Here is a 25,113-nt window from a genome sequence, read left to right as displayed (position 1 = left end):
TTTTTCCTTTTAGGTAACGCTATAGACATGCGTTTATGTCTTTTTAATTCGATTCTCTTATGGGCTATACAAAAAATCTTTTTTCGGCATTACTCAGAAACCACAAAAAGGAGTTGATATCAAAAATAACTGACTTTTTTTGCCTCTCAAATAAAAACAAACAATTCAAATAAAAATCTAAGTGATTGGAAAAATATGATTCCTGGAGAACAAAACAAGGTCATGCGTTTATGTCTTTTTAATTCGATTCTTTTATGGGCTATACAAAAAATCTTTTTTCGGCATTACTCAGAAACCACAAAAAGGAGTTGATATCAAAAATGACTGACTTTTTTTGCCTCTCAAATAAAAACAAACAATTCAAATAAAAATCTAAGTGATTGGAAAAATATGATTCCTGGAGAACAAAACAAGGTAATTTTGTCAGTTCTAGTCGTTAGTGGAAACATTTTTTTTCATTCAGACTACTGATTTGATCTCAATTTGGTTACTCCTTTGCACAAATTTGAGTAATATAACAAAAAATCAAAAATAAGGAACAATAAGGTTCGAATAAGGGAGAATGAAATAGTTTCAATTAAGCACTAAATAGTGCAAAAGAAACGAAAGCAAAATGGAAAATAAATTGAAATCTTTGTAATAGATCAATATCAACTTTACATTATTAACGGCATATTACCCATTTATATATTTAGCATACAATTAGCCCAACAATGTGAGCAATCGGCAATCACTACATAACAACTTCGAGTATCGCAGATAATTTGATGAAGCGCATGGAAAATTAAGAAATAAAGCCAGCAGACAGTTGGAAAAGCGTTCATAAACTCAAGCAAAGAAAAAAACGACTGATCTAATTTTTTTGTAATCTTAACAACTATTTAACAAGTTACACGTGTCGGTAATTCTCTATCAAATTCGCGTCAATACATACTAAATTTGAAGAGGTAGTGCTCGCCGAAAAAAAAGCGATTCTCTTTAAAACATTCCAAAATTCGTTTTTGGTCTGTTTTTTTTTTAAAGATAAAGAAATTTTGCAAAGGTTTTTTTTGGAATTCTGCCTTATCGAGAAAACCATTGGGTAGCGCCTGCGTTGATTATTGCAAAGACCAAAAAAACAAGACCTTATTAGCTGAAAATAACCATCGTTTATTAACGCTTAATAAAAAACATACGTTTACCTGAGCGTTGTACTAGTATGAACTAGTCAGATATTGGTGTAAAATGTAAATCAATTAACGACTGAACAAATGCTCTATCACATTTCTCAGCTATACATATTTCAATTTTATACAATTTCATGTTTAGTTAAAGCAATTTTCAGTCAGAAGCAGTGACATCGGCAACTTCTTCTTCCACTTCATCCAGGGACTTGGAGGTTTGGGGGCCCTGGAACTTGGCGCGCCTGTTGGGCGGGAGGAACTGCAACAGCTGTGCGACAGTGTCCTCAACCAAGTCTACAAACTTGCCACTGTTTGAATCCACGGATGCCATCGTCGCTCCTGGACTCTCTGGAACTGCTCCACTGGGTCCTACAGGACTCAAGTCTATAGGCACCCCACTGCCCGGCTGCAGGTCAAACACTGTGCCCCCCAAGGACACTTTGGGCTGCTCCAGTTCTATGATCTCTTTCACCTTATGCACGATGCTGTGGTGGCGAATGTCCATGATGTTCCTCGAGATCAGACAGCTTCCTGTGGCCACTTCCTGGTCCAGTTCGCCCTGCAGCCATCTCGCAACCTCTTCATCATTGGTCCAGCTGGATATACTCATGGCCCCTTTTGCTTCCAGGAACCATCTCTGCATCATCGACGAGAATTGCTTCCGAGATATTTGCCTAAGCCAAGCATGAAATCAAAATTTAAGTCTGAATTTGTATACTTTAAAGGCAGTCTGATTCTAAAAACTTTTTTTTCGGTCAAATTTTGTTTTTAAAAAATGTTACTGCTAGAGACTTGTGCAATTGCACAACAACCAAACTTAAGTTTTACAAAGTGACTGCAACAAAAAACTTCTGAACAAGCCAACGTAATGCATCAATTTGGGGGTCTGTTTTTGATAGCTGATAGCTTGAGGCAAACATTTGGTACCCTAGCCAGGAGAGATAACCCCAGAACTTGAGACATGGAGTAGAACTGATTAAAACAATAATCAATTAACCCAAAACCAATACGAATTGGAGAACAGATAATTTTCACTCCAGAAACTAAGGTTTGTATTCAACACTTACTTCAGCCACCTTTGAAATGGAAAATACGAATCAAGTCAACCAAAGGGTCAGTATAGAACAACAGAAAACTCAAAACAAAAAGGGTTAAATAAACAAGACTAAAGCTAAATCGAACTGTCCATGTTGCGCTTCGTTTCTTGTAAATACTTCACTCGAACTTCCTAATCTATTTTTCGCTCTTCTTTACTGATAAAATCTGTTTTTAAACATTGAGCATATTCAAAAGCAGAGAGTGTAAATAGACTCACGTATGCACAATTCTACGGAAGAATATGTTCTTGAGAGAGAGTCTTTTGAACCTCCAGTAGAAGAACTTTCTGGAAGTTTTCCAGTCCACTATGTCGTTGATCACGTCCTTCTTCATCATTCGGGCTGGCGTGTCGTGCAAGTCGGCGAAGTGAACTGCGATCGAATGGTACACAGATCCCAACACTTCCTCACGTCGTTTGAGGCTCGCTTCTAGCTCTGCTTTCGCCTCCGCTGTCAAGTCCGCATTTGCCAACTGGTCTTCCAATCTCCTGTACGTGTCGTCCACTCGCCTCATCGCTAACTTGATGTCCTTCCATTTGAACTTAATTTCCACAGTACCTTCCGGCTCCAACACACCTCCTCGACTGTTGGGATCTGCGTACATTTCCATCACCTGGTAGTTGATCGAAGGATCAATTACCACCCACGCTCCTCCTCTCAGCTCCGCGTAAGGTGGGATGTAAATCAGCACAGGTTGGCTACATTGTCTCAGTTCATCAACTATGTAGGATCCGAACTTGAGCACTTGGTCAAACATGTCTTTCATGCCTCCTGAAAAGCCTCGCCAGTTTGCAAACACCATGATTGGCAGCTCCTCGTGGTTGAAATCCTTTATCACCTGGGCTGTTTTATACGCCGAGTCGGGATACCACACTTGTCCAGCTTGCGATTGGATTTTTGATTCTGAAGTTGGATTTGCGGGATCTGCGGGAGTCTCGACATCTACAGTCCTTGTTTCCACGGCAATTACTCCAATAGGCATGCCACCTATACGTCCCCGTCCTGTGACAACTGTTGGCGCCCATGGGGCCATGATTTCGTCGAAGGATCCCACATCGAGGAAGCCTTTTTGAAATGAGCCGTCGTGATTATGTTTTCCAGCTATCATGTGTCTGGGGTCGTAGGGCTGCTTTGAGGGGATGAAATCAACCTCACGGTCCACAGGATCCGATTCCGGGAGAAGAGGTGGATCGCCACTCTTGCAAGCAGGCACAAATGACAGCCAAAGCACAAACTTTTTCAGCGCTTCGTGGTCATTATCTGCAATGCAGTGCGATACACCGTTAAAATGCATCACTTGCGTTCCTCCCAACTGGCTGTTGTCACTGTACACTTCTCTCCCTAGCAGCTTATTCAATGCGGCATATCCAGTCAAAATGATATTCGAATTGTCCACTTGGATCACTCGCTGTCCAAGCCGCACTAGATACGAACCGATTCCAATTGCTCTGCAAGTCACAATGCTATAAGTCACCACATCTTGATACGCCTGTGACGTCTCTCCCGCAATCAGGCCACTTCCTTGCAGGTTCTCCACTCCCAGTCCGGGATCTTTGCCGATGATAGCGGTGATCTTGTATCTCGACTCTCCGTTATCTTCGATCAACTCCGTTTCAACGGAGTCGCTGGAACTGATCTTCTTATAGTCGCTGGGAGTCAGATAGATGTACTTGAACCCACGCTCTGGTTTCTTCGGATCATCCCAAGCCACTCGGAAAAGCGATTTTAACTCGTTTGCAAGCCCAATTCTCGCACCACTATTGGCTGAAACGTATAATCTCGGAATTTTCAGTTTCCTACTAAGTTCTGAAGCCTTTTTAAACAAATTGTCCTCCGCAACGCCAAATGAGCCAAGTTGGAATGTAATATCGTTCGCAATGAAAACTATTTCTCGTCCTTGAGGACATTCCGGAGTCATCAATGTCATTCGCCACGCCACCATTCCGATAGTGTTCTCTGCTGGGTTTCTGTTGATTGAAACCAACTCATTACTTGTGTTAAGCACCAATTCTTGACACTTGAGCACAGTCTTTGGAACTTTGACTTGACTGTGTTGCCTGTTGAAATCTTCCCACTGCTGTGCGATTATGTTCTGCAGCACTGTGGGGTAGTCGTACACATAGGTAGTCCCAGTTCCATGAGTTTGCGCGGCAAATCTCTTCGATTGCAGATGGTTCTTGGTCAGATACGCAGTTCCGATAGACATGCCTTCCATCGGTCCTGAGTCATGTTTGGACCATGATTGGAATATGATGTTGCCTGTAGCCGTGTCCAGTCGTTCTCTGTACGTGTGAAGTTTCAATACGAATCCTGACTCGTTATCAACAGTGACTCGAATGGGAATCGGCTCCGAGTCCTCTGTCGGACGAATCATGAACTTCAACTCGGCGCACAGCACCCGTCGTCGCCACAGGCGGAGCCCGAACTTCTCAATCATGTCTCGCACGTAGGACTCTACAAATGCCGGGTCAATGAGGACAGTGGGGACGAAATTGAAGAAGATATGGTTGCAATCTGTTTTCGGGTTGTCGGCATTGTGACAATGCAGCTCTAGCTCATCCAACGCTTCCAACAACAACTTCTCAGCTTCACTCTTTAAATACTCCGTGGCGGATGCAGAGGTCTTCAAACTAGCGTGTCTAACAATTGCTCGCAAAAAGAACCTGCAATCTTTACTTCCTGTTTCAGTTTTAGCTTTGGCTAAATAAATGTGGAGTCTCAAATTGTTACTCGGCAGAATCCTTAAATCATAGTTCCTCATTCGATGAATTTCAAGCTGGAACGCCATCGCTGGTTCCAAGTGACGGTACAATGTATCCTCGGCGAATTTTACTTCACGCAATGATGGATCACTTCCACTTTTATGCAGGTTGAAAGCTCTTTCATACTCCAGAATACTGCTGGATCTAAAGGTGAAAAACCTTGCAGGGTAGTCCATACTTTTTGGCGTCTTTGGAAATACCATGAATGTGCACCTTCGCACATTGTACTGCAAAAACATTTTCAGGTTTTCTGAGCAGATCTGCTGCAGGATCTGAACCAACTCGGAGTCTTGCACTTCTTCCTGCTCCTTCACCATGAAGTTCAAGATATGAATGGGCTCCTTAGGCTTCGAAGGACGATCCAGCTCACGGAACAAGGGCGCCGCAGATGCATACAAACCCTCGTGCTCTCGATCTGGGAATGTTTGGATCACACTTGCAACAAATTTTTTCATGACATCAATACTCGGAAAGGCAGCCATGACTCCCACTCTGTCGTAGATATTGTTCTCGCCAGTGCTGTCGGTTTCGGGGAAGAAATTGTCGCTGATGATGCTTGGACTGCGGAACATGCGATGTCTGTTGGGGTGGAACTTGGGCAGACTGAATTCGAAAACAGTCATCGGAATCGAATCGTCCAGCTGCTCATGACTCATACTGTGCACTTCGTACGCAATATAAGACCTCCTGATATAAACCTCGAGGGACAAGAAAGCTATTTGTAAGTTGGAGTGGAAAAAGAAGGCCGGCAGCACGTCGAAAATGGCCATGTCTTGATTGATGAGATCGTATAATTCTGTAGTGGCCACTTTGTCAATGAAGGACGCCGAGTCGAGGATCTTGATGAAGACGGCCTCGAGAGTGTTCTTTCTACTCTCGTAGCTGGGCTGGTACAAGCTGATCAGCGCCTTTCTAGCTTTTAGCGCCACTTTGTTATTCACCGGCTGATTGAGCTCGGTGAATCTGACGAATACGGACTTGAGTTTGGGAATGAGATGGTGGAAGTGTTTGGCGAATGCGTCGAAGAGAGCAATGACCACTTGGTTCCTTCGGTTCACCTGCGCGTGTGATCTGATGTAGCTCATCACCACATCAGTGCTCATGTCTGATTCGCGCATCCTCTTCACCGACTTCTCCAGGTGGTATATTTGGAAGTTCTCCTCTACTGAGAGGTATCGCACAAACAGGGCTGTGAAGGTGGCCACTGCATTTCCACGCAGGCCCTCTTTGAATTTGGTCGCTACCTGTACAATAGGCTGAGTGTTTTGAACAAACAAGTCACGGTCCGTTTTGCTCTTGATATTCGTCGCCATGAACTCGTCTATCAGTGTCACTATTTTGTTCGTGGGGAACTGACATAAAGCAGCGTTCAAGTTTGACACGTACTTCTGCAACTCACGCCTAATGGCCACATCTAGACCTGGGTTCAGCCTTCCAGACATGGTATTAAGGACGTCCTGCATTTCCAGAAGTGGCAACGTCGGATCCCGCAGACTTTTAATCAATCTCGACAGCTGTTTGCTGTAGTGGTCTGTAAACAAGGGCTCTGGCATGCAATATCCGTCCATTATGTACTCCAGACTCCTCAAGCTTTGCTTGTAAACATCATTTGGTTTGGCTGACGTCATTGACTTTGTTTGTGGATGCACGATTCCTAAGCGGCCGTCAAAGAGCTTCGCCTGTTGGAACGAAGCGCTGTCATCCATTTCGATTTCGGCTATCAGCATTCCCGGAGAGAGAATAGTTCCGGGTCGCTTGACGAATTTGATTTTGCCGGCCATATTACACGTGAGGGTCATCAACATCTTCATGACTTCAATCGTAGCGTATGGAGTGCCGATGGATATCTTTTCGTTCTCTTCCACAAGGTATTCCACAAGTTTCCCTGCCGATGGGGCCCTCAGCAAAGTGGGGTCGTTTTCCTTGTCGAACGTTATAGTCTGGTTGTTCAACTGCAGCCGGTAAGAATCCACACTTTCCTTCATGTATGCCGTGTAGCTAGTGTTGTCCTCCAGCGAGAGCAGTAGTCCCCCATCATTCAGTCTGTGGAACCTGACCACATTGGATGAGTCATTCAGCTGAACAATGTATTCAGTCGGGTTCAACAACGTTACTTCAATTTTATACTTGACTGAGTCGTGAATCAACTCCACACATTTGTATGCGTCTAGGTTTGACGGCGGCAACACTTGGCCTCTTTCCAGACAACTTCTGTAATGCGAGTGGTTGTTCATGATCTCATCGTCCGCTATGAGAATTGCGGTGGCCACCAGTGCTGGCATCAAAGCTGGCTTGGCTGCAGTGACATTGTTGGCGATTCTGTTGTCCAGCCAGTTAGTGTCGAAGAGATTCTCGATGAAGTCGTCCGTCTGGAGCAACGTGATCAGGTAGTCGACAGTGGTGCTGAAATCCCCTCTGATCGACAGTTCCTTCAACGCCATCACCATGTTCGAAATGGCATCGTTCCTCGTGTCTCCGAATGCAAAACAGTGTCCAAACTGCGAGTCAGCAAACTGATGCACTCCCCCCGATCCACTGACCGAAAAGTACCCCCAAACATGCTTGCTGCTCTTGAAGTTCAACTCATTCAGAGATCCCGAGTTGGGTTTGAAGCCCTCGTCCGGATTCTCGCTCGTAATTCGACAGGCAATCACGTGACCTTTAGGCTGCGGGTAAACTGCAGGATTGTCAAAATCGATCGTGCTATCGGCATACGGCGATTCTCTATATAGGAGTCGAATGTCTTTGATGCGGTGGAGAGAAATTCCCATAGCAACCTGTAACTGCAGTGCGGGCAAATTGACATCTGCGACCATTTCTGTACAAGGATGTTCCACTTGCAACCTAGGGTTCAGTTCCAGGAAGTAGAAGCCCTCGTCCGTGTACAGGTACTCGACTGTCCCCGCATTGACATAGCCGACCGCTTTGGCCAATGCCACGGCAGCTCTTTCCATTTCCATGAATACCTCTGGCTCTGCCACCACTGCCGGCGCCTCTTCAATTATCTTCTGATGACGCCTCTGAATTGAGCAGTCACGGCTGAATAGAGATATTGCATTTCCTGAAATGCAAAGCCATATTCAATTCGCTTTCACACACGTATTACGTCACCAGATTTCAGACAGCTAAGTATAAACTAATAAGAACACCTAGCATCGAGAAAATTGGGGGATGGCTAACTGGGCATATTTAGTTTTTCTCGTGAGAAAAAACGTACAGTCAAACAATGAGGCTGAAAATTGGACCAATGTATCAGAAACAGGTCAAATTAATTTATGCGAGAGAATTGGACCGACCGTGTTTATCTGCGATTATTTGCACTTCGATGTGTCTGGTGTTGGTGGCCATCTTCATGATGAAGACGGGAGAGCCGGGGAACTCGGCCTGGACTGCTCTGAAGCGGTTGAGGAAGTCCTCCCTGGCCTCCACCTTGCGAATGCCCTTGCCCCCTCCTCCCCCCGAGGCCTTGATCATGACTGGGAAGCCGATCCTCTCGGCCGCCTGCAGTCCCTGCTCTGCTGTCTGCACTGCCCCTTCCTCAATCATCTCATCCGAGATCACCAGCTTCTGCCCCTTGTCTAAATTAGAAACGAAATAAATGATCACAAACATGCATGCACATCTTGAGCCAAAATGAAGGAACGTTTCAACTGTTTCAAAAATGTATCACACACCTAAATTCTGGTCCAAACATCAATTCTTGCCATATTTTTTTTTACCGCATAACTGGATAGCAATTAATTTCTAAAAAATCGGAACCGTTTTTTTTTTTGAAAAAAAAAACAGTAAATAAAAATGAAGGGTGGATCCCTCATGATGGAGGGACCGAAATTGGAAATTAATTCAGACATTCAAGGTTGAGTATGCAAAAATCTCAAAACAATCGCAAAAATCTCAAAACAAGCAAATAAATCCATACCTCAAAAATAAATACTAACCGATTACAAAATTAGCAGATTGCAGATAAATGAATTTTCAAACATTGCCAGATCAATGACATATCAGAAAAAGTTCCTACAATTTTCTGTACCTATAGATTTGTACGAAATTGTTTGAGATGCAAATTTTCCATATAAGAAAGTTGTATGATAAGCATTTTTGGTCAACCAGGGATACCAATTAAAGAACACTTGAAAAATAAAAGACCAAATTTGTTGTATCTACACAAACTGTACATGCTATATTTCATTTTCTGCTAATTTTCTGCTAAATACTTCATCATTCGGCCCCTGCATCATGAGAAGCTCCCACTTAGGAGCATGTGCTTAGGATAATTATCTTGAAAAGTTGCAATGATAGAGACACTCATGTTATGAGATACAGAAGAAGACAGAGAAAAACCGAAAAAGATCAGATTACTAACAGTATATAGCTGCACAATCACACCATTTATCTTTCAATACCCCCCATGCGGGTTATCTCTTCAAGTGATATGTGAATCTACTCCAGAAAGCCTCAAACGAATCTATTGAGCACTTTCGTTTTTACTAAAATCTAAGTTTAAGTTCGAATACCAAGTTCAAAATTATTTTGAATTTCATTGTTCCGATCACACGAAGGAAAAAATTTTCAGCCAGTTGCTTCTTTCATGCACAATCAAACGCCCCCCCCCCCCCCCCCCCCGCCCAAAAAAAAACGTCACACGAAGTTGCGTGATATATTATATAAAAGCCGTTTTAGCCGTGATTTCAGCTTCAAACTTAAATGACAGAAAAACTGTCACAGTGACGAGAAAAAGAGGTATGAACTTTAAGCTTGTTAGACTAATTCAGAGCGAAGAGCCATTCTTTGATAAGATCCACTATAGGTCCTTCTTAATTCAGCATTTTGCTGAACTGTTATTAGTAGCTGTTAGTAATAGAAACCATGGCGGGTGTTTTTTATTCTTCTTGATTTTGCTACCTCAAAGAAAGCTCGTAGGGTGTCGAGTTAGATATCATACTAAAACTCCATTGACCCTGATTTGGAACTTTAAAAAAAAGAGCTCTCTGCATAACGAGAAAAAGGGTCTGATTTTTTCGATTTTTCAATAGAGGCTTACCTCCAACAAATTAAAATCTACTTTAAATTGCTTTGGCTATTACTACCGCTCCCTCTACCATTGTTTCACCTAATTCAACGGCCCTTTTTATAAAAATATCGAAAAAATTGAACCAACTCTTGCTAGAAAAAACGTCCGGTAAATAAAGACCGCAAAAGTACGAAGAAAGCAATAAAAATTGACGACTGATTCAAATTCAATGGGAGATTATTTATTCCACAAGATGTTAACTTGAAATCCACTTTCGAAACTGGTAGGTCAATCACATTTCTCATCATTTTCACTTTTGACTTCAGATAGCGTTATTTGCTTTCCCTTTAACAAATGAACTGAATTTAACTCTACAAAAGTCAACATAGCTATCAGAAAATTGTAAGAAATAGTCAATAAACGCAAGTAAATAGAAAAAAAACACTGAAATGCTGTCTTTGAAAAAATCTCAACTTTCGAAAAAAAATAGATGTCCTTAAAGCTGTTTGAATTTTAAAAACAAATTTCAATTGACTATTTTTTTTGATATAATTAATTGAATAAACAGGATCAATAGGTAAATTTTTTTATTTCGCTGGGAAATCTGATAATTAAATTCCATTTTCGAAATTAGAAGGAATTACGTTCTTCGTGACTTCTACACTTTCGCTGTTCGATATTAAAGTTGGCTTTCCTTTTAACACAAAAATGAACTAAACTTAAAAAGAAATCAAAATCAAAACGCAAAAAAAAGAAAATTAGAGCCTGAACAAAAACCCTTCCTGAAAAAAACCAACAAAAATCGCGATCTATATAAGAGTGTAAACTACGTTAATTGACGCTTACGAAATCAAGCGCAAGAACAATCAAGTTAGAGCGTACAAATTCGAAGATTTTTTGCTTTAAAAAAACAGAAAAACGGCCAAAACTGTCTTCACTTCCATCATTGCCAAGACTAACATAAGAGATTTGACATAGAAGCAACGCAGAACATCGCACAACTTCCGACACACACAAAAAAAACGATAAGGAACGAAAGACACCAAACCGAATTCAGTTCAAAAAATTCTTAGAACTTTGTCTCGAATGAAGTTCATTTTGGGGCAAACATTTCAGGGAACAACATTTTCATCGTTATATAATCATTATTTTTGTTTTATCGCCAAAACACATTAAGCAGTAACTAAACCTACAATAAAAAAAACAGGCCAATTGAGCCAAAAAATGTCATAAAACATTTCGAGCTTAAAACTAAATTCTCCTCGATTTTTATAAACTCTCTCTCTCCCCCTCGAAGCACATAACAGTTCCTGCTTTAAAACATTATTTGCCCTGAAGTTAATAAACTCCCCCCACCCGAAGTACTGAGACAAAAGACACCAAACTGAAGAAAGTTTGAAAAAATCTTCAGGACTTTGTCTCGAATTTACCTCTAGGTTTATAACTCCTCGATTTCAACATTGTAACAAAGCAATATGGGGCAGTTCAGCCGATGTAACGTAAGCCGCAACCGTTACCGAATAAACCTCTTGGGAAAAAAAAATTCGGCAAAATCACAGTTAGTAACCTTAAAATCAACAAATGATTTTCGAATGGAAAGAAAATTTTAAAACTGCTTAAAACATGTCGGTGCGTTGACGGAATGATGGAGTTGACAAATTAGTTCTAAACAAAATGATTCAGTAGAAGTGGGATGTTGTTAAAAATTTATGTTCCGATTCGATAATGCTTGCCAATTTTAAGCGTAACTAATTAAATCATTTAATAAGCTAGGTTTCATACGGGAAAAAAGTCTACTGTTTTGCAATAACCTAGCCTAACGCACAGCTGAACATATTATCTTTGATTAGGTAAAGCTATTTCAACAAAGCCTGCGTTGGGACTTTTTCTTGATTTTTCCTATTTTCAGTCTAATTATGACGGAAAATTGACAAGGAATCGAGTAGGCACAATCTCGTTCAAAAATTGACCTTTCAAATGAGAGATCGAAACATAAGCCACTTCGCCGCCGCTCACCAAGAGACATCGAAACTCTTAACACCTGATTTTCTTAACTCTCGCTGGTCGGCGTTTTTCAGCCACCCTTTCGTACGTGCGTGCGCAGCGCGCGAGTTCAGTCCACTTTTAACGAGCCACTGCGAGTTATTAACATTATGCTTTTGACCCGGAAAACGACAATTTCGCAAAGTTTACACTACTTTCTTTGGTTTTTTTCTATTGTAACTGGCTCCCCAAATTAGGTACGGCAAATTAGAAGTACAAATACTATTCACTTCCCTGGGAGAAACCCCACTTGTTCTCGGGAAGATCGGGGAACTAAAACTAAAAGGAGCACAGAAAAACAATTTGAAAATTTTAAGGTTTTTAACTACCTTCATAGCCTACTGTTTACATTTTGGTCCCACACAACGGATGACCAGGTTCAAATCCCAATGAAAGACAGAAAAATTTGCTTAGCTCGCTTCTTTTGTTTTAGAGCAACGATTCAAAAACAATTTTTTTCCTCTGCTCACAAAAGTCGTTAGTCCAGTGTATCTGTCACACACTCTTAAAATGAGTGAAAATATTCAAAACTCCATCCGAGAGAAAAATTTTTTTCAAATTAAAACTTAACATATGTTCCGTTTAATTCGAATTGAAGTTTTCATATCTTTAGAGCTAAAAAACTTCAAGACATGCGAATTTCAGTGGTATCATTTTTTTCATCTGTTTCTATGAATAAGAACAATTTCAAGAATGCTTATTATAATGTTAAGAAAATCACATTTTCAACTTTTGCCCATTTCATCAATTCTATGACTTTATGACAGAACAGCCTCAATATCTGTTCTTTTCTTGAGTGCCATTGTGTGAGTATATACCAGCAATTGGTACTGAAACAGTAAAACATTTGACCAAAACACCAGAGGAGACAGATCGAGACCCAGATAAGGGAGTTCAAGTTTTATTCTTTATTCTAATTTGATCGATTTGAAACTACTGAATTCATTGAATTAAAATATGAGCACAAAAGATCGAGCTGTTTCGAGTCCCCGTAGGAGTTTGAGCGACACAGCTCTACAGGCGAGTTTTAGAATTAGTAGCACGGGTGACTGGAAAGCAGTGCGTAAGGTTTCTAATCCAGGTGAAAAAAAAATAAAAAAGGCTTGAAAAATTGTGAAGCGGTTAATCAAAGCGTGCAAACAGCAAAAAAGCCAAGAACCCTAGTTGCTCCTCGCGCCCTGACTAGTTTCGGAATCCAAAACAGCTAATGAATCCATCAGTCAAGTCGCGTGGAACAAAAATTAACTTTCGCTATAATTCCCTCCTACTTCTCTTCAGACCGTTTAAACAACACCAAATTCTTCAGTTGCGGGACCTACATAGCAACCTTTCAGTCAAACTCCTCCTCCTCCCCCCCCCCTCCCCTCAAATTTGAAAGCAAGATACAAATATCGTGAGAGTGCCTTATAATCAGCCGAACATAATTTTAAAAAATCAAGACTGGTCAGAAAATTTACCCAAAATCTCCTTGGATAACTTGATGTGACTTCCACTCCAGGGCAACGTGGGAACTCCGACTGTCTGGGCTACAATGGACGAGGCAATCTTGTCTCCTAGCGCGTGCATCGCCCCCGCATTCGGACCCAGAAAGGCAATGCCGTGTTGGCTCAACAGTTCCGGCAGCTTCGGGTTCTCCGACGCGTGGCCCCACCCGGCCCACACAGCCTGGACCAGCTGGCGTCTGGCGATGTCCAGAATGAGTTCTACATTGGCGTAGTTGTTGTTGTTGGAGCCTCCAGGCACCAGGATGTAGTTGTCGGCCAGTTTGATGTACTCGGCGTTCGCTTCCAAATCTTCGGGAGTGGCCATCACAACAAACCTACGCATCCCACAACACTACTAAAAGGGGAGGGGAGGGGAGGGGGCAGGTCATTAAGACAAGACAAAAGAGCGTTATCATATGTAAAATAAGCTGGTCGAATTTAAGCTGTATATAATACTGAGAAATACAATTGGGGAAATTGCGTGTAGTGTCATCTTAAAGTGGTCCCACCAAAAGCGGTTGTCGTCATAACAGCTGTCGCCTGCCGGACACCATGTATAGTAGGGATGAATAAGGATAGATACATTGAAACAAAATGTTTCTTAACAATATTTGCCCTTCGTCGCTTCGTTATAATTAGGCTAATATTTGCACAGGGGCGGATTTAGGGGGGGGGGGGGGGGGAAGGTGGGCGGACGCCCTCTCCCCCCTCAGGGATTCGACCCCCTGCCGACCCAAAGGGTCCCCCCTTCGGTACTTTTTAGAAATCCAGTTTTGGCCGACCAACCTTAAAATTTTTCTAAAGGCGCCTTGGGCGCCAATATATACTAATTCTGAGGGGGGGAGCGCGCGCCGAAAAAACGCATTTTTTCGGTCAAAATTTTCCAAAAAGTGCCTAAAACGCCACTTTTGGCCTATTTTTTTTTCAAAATTTAGCCTGCGGCGCACAAAAAGTGGCCAAAATAGGGACAAAACAGTGCTTTGGGAGAGCTCGAAAAATCAGTTGGTCGACCTAAAAAAAAAGGGTCGTTAAAATTTTCGAAAATTTTTTGAAAATCCGCCCCCCCCCCCCTCGAGAAAATTGTAGATCCGCCCCTGTATTTGCATCAAACTCTTTCGGTCCTTTTGCTTCTAGATGCATTCCCGAAAAGGCAACTCGCGACAAAAGATGGTTGGATCTGGGGAATTAAGTCCTACCGCGTTACGGCCCTACATTTTTTTCCGCAGGGATGCATCTAAGTCTTAGACTCCCAACTATCCCACTTGCACCCAATGCAATTTGACTCAACTCATTTGCCGGCTCTTATCCAGTCGCCCCCCCCCCCCCCCCCTCTCAAAATACCGAGTTTTATGTTACTTTTAGTGTTATTACGGCTAAATGCGTGATGTTACGCTATAACGTATGAAGAACAAATCTGGGCTCTTTTCCAGTTTCCCCCCCCCCCTTTCAAATTCAATACTGAAAAGTCTATTTAACATTGTCATAATGCAATGAAGTTTGGCGTGGTGAACAAATCGACAATTCTGAACAGATTTGTTCTTCATACTTTACAGCGTAAGTAACATCACGCATTTAGCCGTAATTAATAACACATAAAACAAACATAAAACTCGGTATTTTGAAAGGGGGGGACTGGAAAAGAGCCCAAATCTGTTCACAATTGTCGACTCGTTCACCACGCCAAATTTCATTGCATTATGATAACGTTAAATAAGCTTTTCAAAATTGAACTTGGAAGGGGGGAAACTGGTTTTGCCTTATACCGCAATTAAACAACTTAAAACTTTTTTCAAACATAATAAACCGCCAACCGCCTCATTCACGCAAACTTATTCGTTACTTAAATTGACAGCATCAAAGCACTAAATTGAACACTTTTGAGCACTTCTGAGTACATCAGCGACCCGGTTAGTTTCTTGGGAGTTGGGATGGGAGATGCAGATGGGACACCTCTATAACATTTGTACAAGGACTTACTTGATTGCTCTTTCATTTCGGAACATCTCGTAAGACCATCTTCTGACAGAGCGCATGCACTTCACAGCCGCAATTCCATTGTTGGCTATCAAAACTTTCTCTATCACAACCGATCCGCCCAATTTGGCCACAAACTCCTGCGGAGTGGCTGCAGTTAGATCCTAAGAAAAACAAAACTTCAGGCTCTGGTCGGATTCGAACCAACGATCTCCTGTTTACGAGACAGGCGCATTAACCACTATGCTACAGAGCCACATTTGCAAGCGAAACACGTTCATTATAGAACAGATATTAATGTATGTAGTACGATATATTCATGCTTGGCTTTCATATTAGCGTGGCATTTAGCATATTTCCATTTAGCAGACCAATCTTTCACCATCATAAAAAGTGGAAAATGAGTCTTCTAGCAGACCAACTTCGGCTCTTGGCTCTTTTTCCTTTTCCTCCCCACCGCACATAGGCATCAATTTTATGGTGTACCGAGCGGTTTCACAAGGTAAAGAATGAAGACCAAAAATATTTGTCATGGCCTAATCAGACTTCTGCATGCCAATTTTAGTAACAATCGGGCCATGTGAGCAGTAAGTTATCAAATAAAATGTCGCATGCTCTTTTCCGGAGGTGGAGCAATAAGCAGAATGGTCTAAGAGCACAATGGGTCAGGGGGTTAACATAGCAGTATTTAGGCAACCGCGTATTCAGGCGGGTCTAGGACAACAAGCTGACGGGACTTCAAGCCGAAGGGACTTCAGGCCGAAAATTAAACTTTACAAGCACCTCAAATCATTATTTTTTCATCTGTAAAACGTTGCTTGTCAAAATCATAGGCTATTTTACTCCATAATAAGCCGGTTTTTGAAATGCATAAATTATAGACAAGAAAAGAAAATTACCTTCAACCGTGTTTTATTTTTCAACTTTCCTAAACATCATTTGGAGGCTTAAATTTAATGAAAACGCTAATAATTACCGAATAAAGATCATGAAATTGAGAAATTCTTCGACAAAATTTTCAAATTAATCATATTTCATGACTTGGAGAGAAAATTTTACGATTCGGCTTGAAGTCCCGTCGGCTTGATGTCCGGCACCCATTCAGACACGTCAGTATTTAGACAAATAATCCAAAATAAATAATAATTAATTATTAATTTCTTCTTTGTCTCGATTCTGATTGGTTAAAACAGTATTTGTCTATTCGATTCCTAGACAATGCTAGTTTTTTGCGATTCGTTACTTATTCGGTGTTTACTTATTCGGTACTGCAATTCACAACATCGATACATTGGTGCGTATTCATAGGTTCCAAAATAAAAAATCAGTCCCATAGGTTCCAAAATAAAAAACCAGTCGCATAAGTTCCAAATCTTTTCAATTGGTCAAAAGACTAAATTAGCCGAGTCTCGGTTTAAGGTCGCCGGTGGGCGCGCTACGCGCGCGTCGCCGCTTCGCGGCGATAACCGGCTCTAAATTTCGTATAGAGTCCTACCCTTTGGTGGCAAGCTCGCAACACGTTGGCGCGGCTGCGGCGGTCACTATTCTGCAGCTTGAGTTTATGCTGATTGAACAGCAAACAATCGATCCATGAATTCGTTGGCTCAAATTTCAACCAATCAGAATTCAAGAAGATAAATTTTGGAACTTATGCGACTGATTTTTTATTTTGGAATCTATGAATATTGGAACCTATGGGAATTCACCCGATACATTACATTACCGTCTTGAAGCACTCTTTTTCCATTAGGGACCCTTTTCACTTTATCAAAAGTTTGTTCAGTGACTCATCTAAACTGATTCTGATTATACAACGAGTTTTGTTGACAAACCGAGCTAATTCTCTCAATAACGACAGCTGCACCCCAGACAAACGGCCTGTTTTTGTCTGTCAATCATTTATGGGGTCTTTTCTGTTACAGTGATCATTTAAATTGTCCGGACGAAAATAGGAAAACTGATGACGACAACACTTGCTTAGTTGTGCAAAACTTATATGGTGAAAATTGATTTACAAAACTTTAAAATATTTTCGGCAATTTCATGACGATAGTACACTTCTAAAACTTTGTTGGGCTATGTAAGAGGGCCACTTGGCTATAATTTTTTTAATAATTGATTCGGTAGTTTTTTTTCGTAATTTCGGACTAAAAAGGAAAAAATGATCCATTTTTGAGGTAAACTTTTTGGTCGCAAAACAAGTTTCACCATGTTTCTTCATCACTTCTCACCTAAAGTCAACTAAATTAAAGAAAAACACGTTTTAAGGTTCAAGATTTGTGCTTTTCGTCCGGACTCCATGTTTGATTGAGAGACGCAAAAATGCACTTCGTCTGGTGACCAGCATTCCTAATTAAGAAAATTAGCTCACAACTAGTCAACAAAAGTAGTTCTATCATCAAAATAATATTAGATGTGTCACTGAAGAAACTTCTTGGTACAAGTGAGACAGAGGGGTTCCCAGAAACTAAAAGAGTCCCTAATGTAAAAAGTGTGCGTCAAAAAACTTCTTATCATTGCATCTGTGATGTCAATTACAGTACCGAAGAAGTAGGCGCAAATGAGGCAGGTTAACTAAGTTTGAGAATAAACCTTGAAAACGATCGAGCAACGTCCATTAACTTACCTGAGAAGTCGCGTAAATCGTGATCTTGGTTTTTAATGAAACCGCTCTATCTCCTTTGTACACTTTTTGTTCTTAAATCTTCCGAAACATATGATGAGCATTTATTTAATTTAGTGGAGCGACCTATTTTTCTTAATAGCTTTTTTCAGGGACCCAAATATCAAATTTGCACCTCCAAATGCGTTCTGAATCACCGTTTATTTCCCATTTTGGCAGTTTTTTTTTAGTTGATGCAAGTCTCTGGATAATAGCCTTGGGCTCTTTTCCGTTTGCTCCCAACATTTGAAAGTCAGTTTTAAAAAACATTAAAAAATTGTGAAAATGTAATTCAATTCTAAGATCCTTCACCCCAGTGTTCAATTTCAAATAAAACTAGCGTGATACGCACCTCCGGTGCTTCGAATTTTAAACAACTCTTAAAAAGTCGCATATATTAGAAAAAGGATCTAAAAGCTTTGAAAGTACTCTGACAGCACCCAATTACAGGGTTGGTAATTTGTTTTTTATGTTAAAACTTTTCAATTCAAATTTTGAAACACCAATAAGTTCTTTGAAGCTTTTCATATCGAATCTCTTTGAAAGTTTTTTAAATGGCATTTACAACGTCACATCTCGGAAACTAAAGCAGTCACATCTGAGCGCAAGCTTTGCAACTCCTGCGAGTACTCTCACAGTACCCAACTACAGCGTTGGGAATTTCGATTTTGAGAAACTTCAAATTTAAGTTCTCTAATTTTTTTTTTGAAAAACCATAAAAATCATCATATCACAGAAAATACAAAGATTTGAGCAGTTGTATTTGGAGGCAACATTCGCAACCTTGAATTTTCTGAATTTTTTTTAAAAATCACAAAAAACGTCATATCTCGAAAACTAAAAGGATTTGAGCAGTCATACTTGGACGCAAAATTCACAATTCCTGAGAGTACTCTGACAGCCCCCGACTACAGGGTTGGAAATTTCAAAATTTTAAGAAAACTCAAATTTAAGTTTTCTGAAATTAAAAAAAAACAAAGCACTTAGACAGCCCACAAGTACAGGGCTGGGAAATTCAAAATTTGTAACCCTAATTCTAACCCTAAGTTGAAAAATTAAAAAAAAAAACGTCATATCTCGAAAACTACAAGGAAAACTACAAGCAGTGAAATTTTAAGGCAGAGTTACAATGAAAACTACAAGCAGTGAAATTTTAAGGCAAGAGCTGCAACCACTGAAATACCGTGTCAGCACCCAACTACAGAGTTGAGAATGTTTTTGATTATTTTTTAATTTAAGTTTTCTGAAAACTTTTGAAAAATCAAAAAAATCGTCGTATCTCGAAAAGTAAAACGACCTAAGTGTTCAAATTGAAGACCAAATTCACAGCCCGTGGGGGAAACCTGACAGCATCCCACTATTGGGTTGCTAATATCAAAATGAAGGAAATAATCTTTGAAGTCAAACTGAAAAATCGAAACAAAAAATTTTAAGCATTGCAATGTACTATATAGCTTAAACGTGAAAAAATCTTTCGTTAAGCATGTTGTTGTTGTTGTTAGCCCACGCGGGTCGGGTTGGGCTCTTCTGTCTCCAGGTCAAGGAACTTAGCAACCTCTACCGGCCGAAGCCACAGGTCTGCTGGGGTGAGTGGGGAGGGGGTTTGGGAGCAGTTGAAAAGGTGACATGTTGTGTGGGGGGCAAGGGAACAGGTTGGGCAAAGGTGGGAGATGGAGCTGTCGAGGCGGTATAGGTAAGTGTTAAGGAGCCGGCTGTAGCCAGACCGGAGTTGGGAGAGCTTACAGCGCGTGGGACGTGGGAGAGATTTTTCAGAGGGGTCAATCTTTGGGGGAGGGATACAAATAACTTTAGACGGAGGGGTTTCGGCTAGGAACTTGGTTACAAGGGAGGTATGGTTGTCTTTTAAAATTGGTTTGTAGTATTTAAAAATAAAAGTGGAGACTTCGTCTCTGTCGTCCAGAACTAGAGGGTGGTTTGCGTAGACTGAAAAGTCGGTTAAAATTTTCTGGGTGTCTTCTTTGAAGCAGCTTATAATTGAGGGGCGAAGTAGACGGGGAGGAGGGGGATGTGAATGTATAAAATTAATGGGATGGTGGGAACGATAGGTAGAGATAAAAAATTGAGATGACAGAAGGGTATGGTGGTCTTTGACCGTTAGGATTTCAGATTCACTGTGCAGGTGGGCAGTGGAACTCATTAGATTTGATCCAGTAACAACGCGAAGGGATTGGTTTTGGGCAACCTGCAGGCAATTTATGGAGGTGTTACTTGATGCGTGGGACCATGCGGGGGCTGCATAGTCAAGTATGGGGCGAATTAAAGCTTTAAAAGTTAGGAGGAGGGTTTCTTTGGAGTGACCCCAGGTTGATCCTGCTAATGCCTTCAGGATTCCGATCCTGCGTCTGGCCTTTTCAGCGGATTGTTTGCAGTGAGTGGCAAAACAAAGTGTTGGATCAAATGTCACCCCTAAGATTGTTGGATTTTTGTTTAGGGGTAGCGCCTCGTTATTTAAAAGAACACTAGGTGTTTTATTAAATTCTTTGTTATAAGAGGAGAAAAGTGTAACTGATCCTTTAGAGGACGCGAAACTTAGTTTGCGTGAGGTGAAAAAATCGTAGAGCCTTTTTAGGTAGCTATTGATGGAGTTTGAGGCGATATCAATATTGGAACTGCTTGCGAAGGGGTGGAAATCGTCTGCATACGAAACAAGGTTTACATTATCGGGAGGTGGCGGTGCATCATGGACATAAAAATTGAAGAGTGTGGGTGATAAAACAGAACCTTGGGGTACGCCACAGTGGATTATTCGATGGGGGGATGTGTGTTCACGGAATGAGGTGGCAGCCTGTCGACCATTAAGGTAATTACTTAGCCAGCGGACTAGACTTCTTGGGAGGGGAGTGTCATGAACGAGTTCCACAAGTGAGCGATGACACACCATGTCGAAAGCCTTAGATAAGTCAAGTGTGGCCAGTACCGTACGTTTAGGGGGGCGATTTTGGTTAAAACCGTCTGAAATGTAAAATTCGAGAGTGGAGAGAGCTGTGGTGGTGGAGTGAAAAGGGCGGAAGCCGTGTTGGTGTTTGGCGTTGGGGAGATGTTTGGTAAAGATGGGGTGAACGAGCCTCTCCAGAATTTTAACTGCTGGGCAGAGTAAGGATATAGGTCTGTAAGATGTTGATTGTTTAAGATCCTTATTGGGCTTTGGAAGCGGTGCAATTTTTGAATTTTTCCAAATTTGGGGGATAATGTTTTCGGACAAAGAGATATTAAAAAGGTATGTTAAGTATTGAGTAGCAAGTGGGCCGAGATGTTTAAGATGTATATTACAAAGGCCGTCGGGACCTAGCGCTCGCGATGGTTTGCTGTCTGCAATGGCTTGTTTAGTATTTTCAGGGGTAAAAATTGGGCTGTCTGACAGCGGTAGTTTGGCAATTTTTCTTCTCGTTATACGAAGGAGTTTGTCAGAGGCGTGGGGTCTGGCATTGGTGAAATGTTTGTTAAAAGAGCTGGTAATATCACGAGGTGAGTGTATGGGTTTAGAACCAAAAGTAATGGGGTGTCTTCCTGCCACGGGCTTAGATCCATTTAAGGAGCGTACCACTTTCCAGAACTTTCTGGCACCAGTGCGGTAGTCGCAAGTCCGGAGGAATTCTCGCCATTTATTTTCTTTGTCCTTTGCTGTCTGTTTCATGAGTCTACAGTTTAGTTGGGATATGACTTCTGGGGGGAGATTTTGTTGTCGGCTTAAATCTCTTTCGGCGGCAAGGGCAGTGGACTCGGGGGAAAGAGAGGGAGTGAAGTGGCGAATACGGCCAGCGGGGATGTGGTGGCGTGCTGCCCTGAGCACCAGGTCCCTCAAGAATTTCTCTCCGGCGGCAACTCCGGAAGGTGGAACCGCTGAAAAGAAACCCTCCTCAATTTCCTCTGTGAATTTGATCCAATCTGCTTTTAAAAAATTTATAAAAGTCCTTTTAGGTGAAAAATTTATAAAATCATCCAAGGGTAGTTCTAGAAGAATGGGTAGGTGATCTGATCCTAGAGATTTAATTGGGGTCCATGATGTGGAGAGTAAGAGCGATTGGGATGCGAGGGAAATATCTGGTGACGAGAGTTGGTTTTCTGAGTTAAAAGGGACTCTGGTTTGTGTGTCATCATTTAATGGTGCAAAGGTGGATTCGGTTATTTCATTGCTAAGTACAGAGCCGCGTTGATCTTCCTCGATGTTGGAGTTCCATAGTTGTGAATGTGCGTTGGCATCCCCGAGTACTAAGGCGTCCCCAGGTTCAAGTAGTTCGGCAAGGGACGCAGAGTAACCAGGGGGACAGCTCGAGCGAGGGGGGATGTAGAAATTATAAATACGAAGCTTGGATGAACTGGCTACCACTGATATGCCCATAGCCTCTAGTGTTCCATCGTTGTTAATATTTATTTCTTCGTATTGTATCGACTCATGTATGGCTATGAGAAGACCGCCCCCTTCTTTTTCTCGATCTTTTCTAATTAAAGTGTAGTGAGCCAAGTGAGGGGTTTCGAGATTTCTTTCTTAATTTAGTTTCTTGGAAGACAGCAATATGAATTTGATTTTGAGATAAGAAAGCGGCAATTTCGGGTGCTTTTCCGGAGATACCGTTGCAATTAAATTGAAGGATTTTTAAAAGGCCTTTGGCGGGGTGTGGTGAACTATTTACATTATTAACAGCAGTATGATTAAAATGGTTGTTTGAACTTGAGTTATTTACACTATTTACACGATTACGATTTGCGCGATTTTGGGAGGAGGAATTATTATTCGAGGAGGTGGGAAGGGTGGGAGGGGGATGGGGGTTAGGGAGGTGGGGTTGGGGGGCGGTTAGGGAAGTTGAACAAGTTTGGGAGTTGGGGGTGGTCAAGTTAGAGGACCTGGTGCCTGGGGGAGGTAAAATGTAGGTAGAGGTACAGGTAGGGCAATAGTAGTCAGGGTGGTGTTGGTTAAGGTGGGTAAGACCACTACATTTAAGGTGAATGTAACCACAGATGTGGCACCAGACACTGGGCTGGGTGCGTTTGATGCGGAAAGAGCAAGGGGAGCAAAAGTAAGGCCCTGGACCAGGGTTTGGATTAATGCCGGAGCGGAGTAGTAGTATAAGGATGAGCAGACGGAGCAGCCTGGCCGGCTTCAGACGCTCCGTAACCGAAAACCCGGAGACTTCTGAGCTTCTCCCGACCCAATGGGAGGGGGGGCTTGACGCCATTTGCATCTTGGTGGGGCCCAAGATGTCGGATCCACCACTGGAAGGCGGCGTCGTCTGGATCCTTTCGTTAAGCATGCACAATTACGCTGAAAACGCTTGTTACACGCTTTTTTACTTTCCTTTTTCATCATTGCGGGGCTATAACCGAAAAATAGTTGAAAATGCCCCGGTGGAAGGTAGCATTCTGACTTGTTAATTATATTGAGTCTGCTAAAAGATCGGTCTGTAGCACCCATACTCATCAGGGGGGATGGCTCTCATTTGCGGTGGTAGGGGGAGGGTCTCACCCTCTGGGATTCGATCGTCTCAACCTCTAAAGGGTCTCCCTATGGTAAATTTTTCCGAAATCCAAGAAGAAAGAAAATAGTTCATTTGCACTTATTTGAGGAGAGTGAGTGCTCGGAACAAAGATGTATTCAAGCATGCCTTTAGGGATGTTAAAAACAGTCAGCTCCAGAACTTCTTTGGAGAGAATTAAGAATACTAAAGAGTAGAGGAACTAAAAATAAGCCCAACTAATTCATAGAAATGACTGTGTAGCAAAGCATGCAAGAAAGACAACACAGAACAGAAGAAAAGGAAACAGATACAAACCACTGTGTCCAGTGAGGCGTTAGTTCCTGTCCTGGTCCAGGGATAAGTCTGGTTAAAAATCAAACTAATGTCAGGCGACGTATACTTACAGAATTTATTTAAGACTCATTTGAAAATTCTAACATGACAACTTGTTCAACATTTAGCCGCAAAACATATATGTTGCTACAATCGCTTTCGAAGTTTAAAAATCAGCACTTGAACTAGATCAATTAAAAACAACTGACCCTGGAAGAGAGATTGCTCCAGCTCTGTTTCAGTGGACTATTCTGCAGAGTGTTGGAGGTATTGCGTCTAACAGGCATGTGCGTGTTGAGATCGCCGCCCTCGGAAGTGGTTGCGGCTGCCAGTTCGGTCGGAGACTCCGAGTCCCCCAGCACAAACTGCACTTTGCCACTCTGCTCAGGGGTGCTTACATTGGGGTTGGACGTTCCACAAGTCGGGTCCGAACTCTCCGGCATCACTCGTAAGTCGTTCAAGTCACTCTGATGTCCTGAGGACCTAGGAGTGTCAGATTGCGCAGAGGCCGTAAGTTCCGATTCGTTCAGACTACAATATTGCGAGTCGGCGGATGCAGTGCCTCCTGATTCACTGGACAATTTCACTTCCCTTGATTCGTTAGCACCAGGCGTCCCAGTTTCCGATTGGTTCATTGAAGGTGTATTGTATGAGCTGGCTGGTGTCTTATGCACAGACCAGGCTGTTCTGTACGAAATGTTTGTAGTTTCAGTTTCAGATGAAGTGGTCGAACAATTTTTATCTTGATCTGATGATTTCGAATTTGAGTTTCTTTTGGCCTTTGACGGCATTGGAGATACTGATAAAAAGTATTTGCTAAGTTCGTTGATAAGCAAACACCAACGACCTTCAACTCGAAACAGAACTGAGATGGAAATAATGAACTCAACCTTCTTTAAGCTGCTCAGCTGAACAGTCGACCCGAAAAAGTCTTCTTCTGGCGTCTGATTTTAATCTTTTATACAAGTATGGGTTTATATACATGAATTGAATCAAATGTAGGCCACCTAATTGGTTCGTTGTTTCGTACTTTCAGATTTTCGATATGTGCAACCTCTATTGACTGCATGCTACTGAATTGCATCTAATGAGTATTAACATTGTGACCTA

At 41.8% G+C, this 25,113-nt stretch overlaps 1 protein-coding gene and 1 non-coding gene across 3 annotated transcripts; both read right to left on the bottom strand.

Annotated features, from left to right (window-relative positions):
* Window positions 1-609: 609 nt before the first annotated feature.
* Window positions 610-25,113, bottom strand: LOC134853391 (acetyl-CoA carboxylase-like). Of its 2 annotated transcripts, XM_063869386.1 has the most exons (7): window positions 24,213-25,113; window positions 23,986-24,033; window positions 15,538-15,698; window positions 13,534-13,895; window positions 8,319-8,600; window positions 2,479-8,083; window positions 610-1,837 (listed from the first exon to the last, which is right to left on the bottom strand). In XM_063869386.1, the coding sequence occupies exons 1-7, from the start codon at window positions 24,792-24,794 to the stop codon at window positions 1,321-1,323; spliced, it is 7,557 nt and encodes a 2,518-aa protein (XP_063725456.1). In that variant the 5' UTR covers window positions 24,795-25,113; the 3' UTR covers window positions 610-1,320. The 2 variants fall into 2 exon arrangements, with proteins under 2 accessions (XP_063725456.1, XP_063725463.1); XM_063869393.1 differs by lacking the exon at window positions 23,986-24,033.
* Window positions 15,718-15,790, bottom strand: Trnat-cgu (transfer RNA threonine (anticodon CGU)). The gene has a single exon. It is a non-coding gene; the product is annotated as a tRNA-Thr (tRNA).

The sequence above is a fragment of the Symsagittifera roscoffensis genome, chromosome 1 (genome assembly GCF_963678635.1).
Source record: "Symsagittifera roscoffensis chromosome 1, txSymRosc1.1, whole genome shotgun sequence".
NCBI classification, from domain to species: Eukaryota; Metazoa; Xenacoelomorpha; order Acoela; family Convolutidae; genus Symsagittifera; species Symsagittifera roscoffensis.
This window is presented reverse-complemented; position numbering and strand designations above follow the sequence as displayed.

What these genes read in the sequence shown, in the direction of transcription:
- LOC134853391 (XM_063869386.1), bottom strand. Translation starts at nt 24,794, where the DNA reads ATGCCGTCAAAGGCCAAAAGAAACTCAAATTCGAAATCATCAGATCAA. An exon ending in GGAGCAATCTCTCTTCCAGG is followed by an intron (nt 24,034 to 24,212) that starts GTCAGTTGTTTT and finishes ATTTTTAACCAG; the next exon opens with ACTTATCCCTGGACCAGGAC. An exon ending in CGAAATGAAAGAGCAATCAA is followed by an intron (nt 13,896 to 15,537) that starts GTAAGTCCTTGT and finishes TGGGATGCGTAG; the next exon opens with GTTTGTTGTGATGGCCACTC.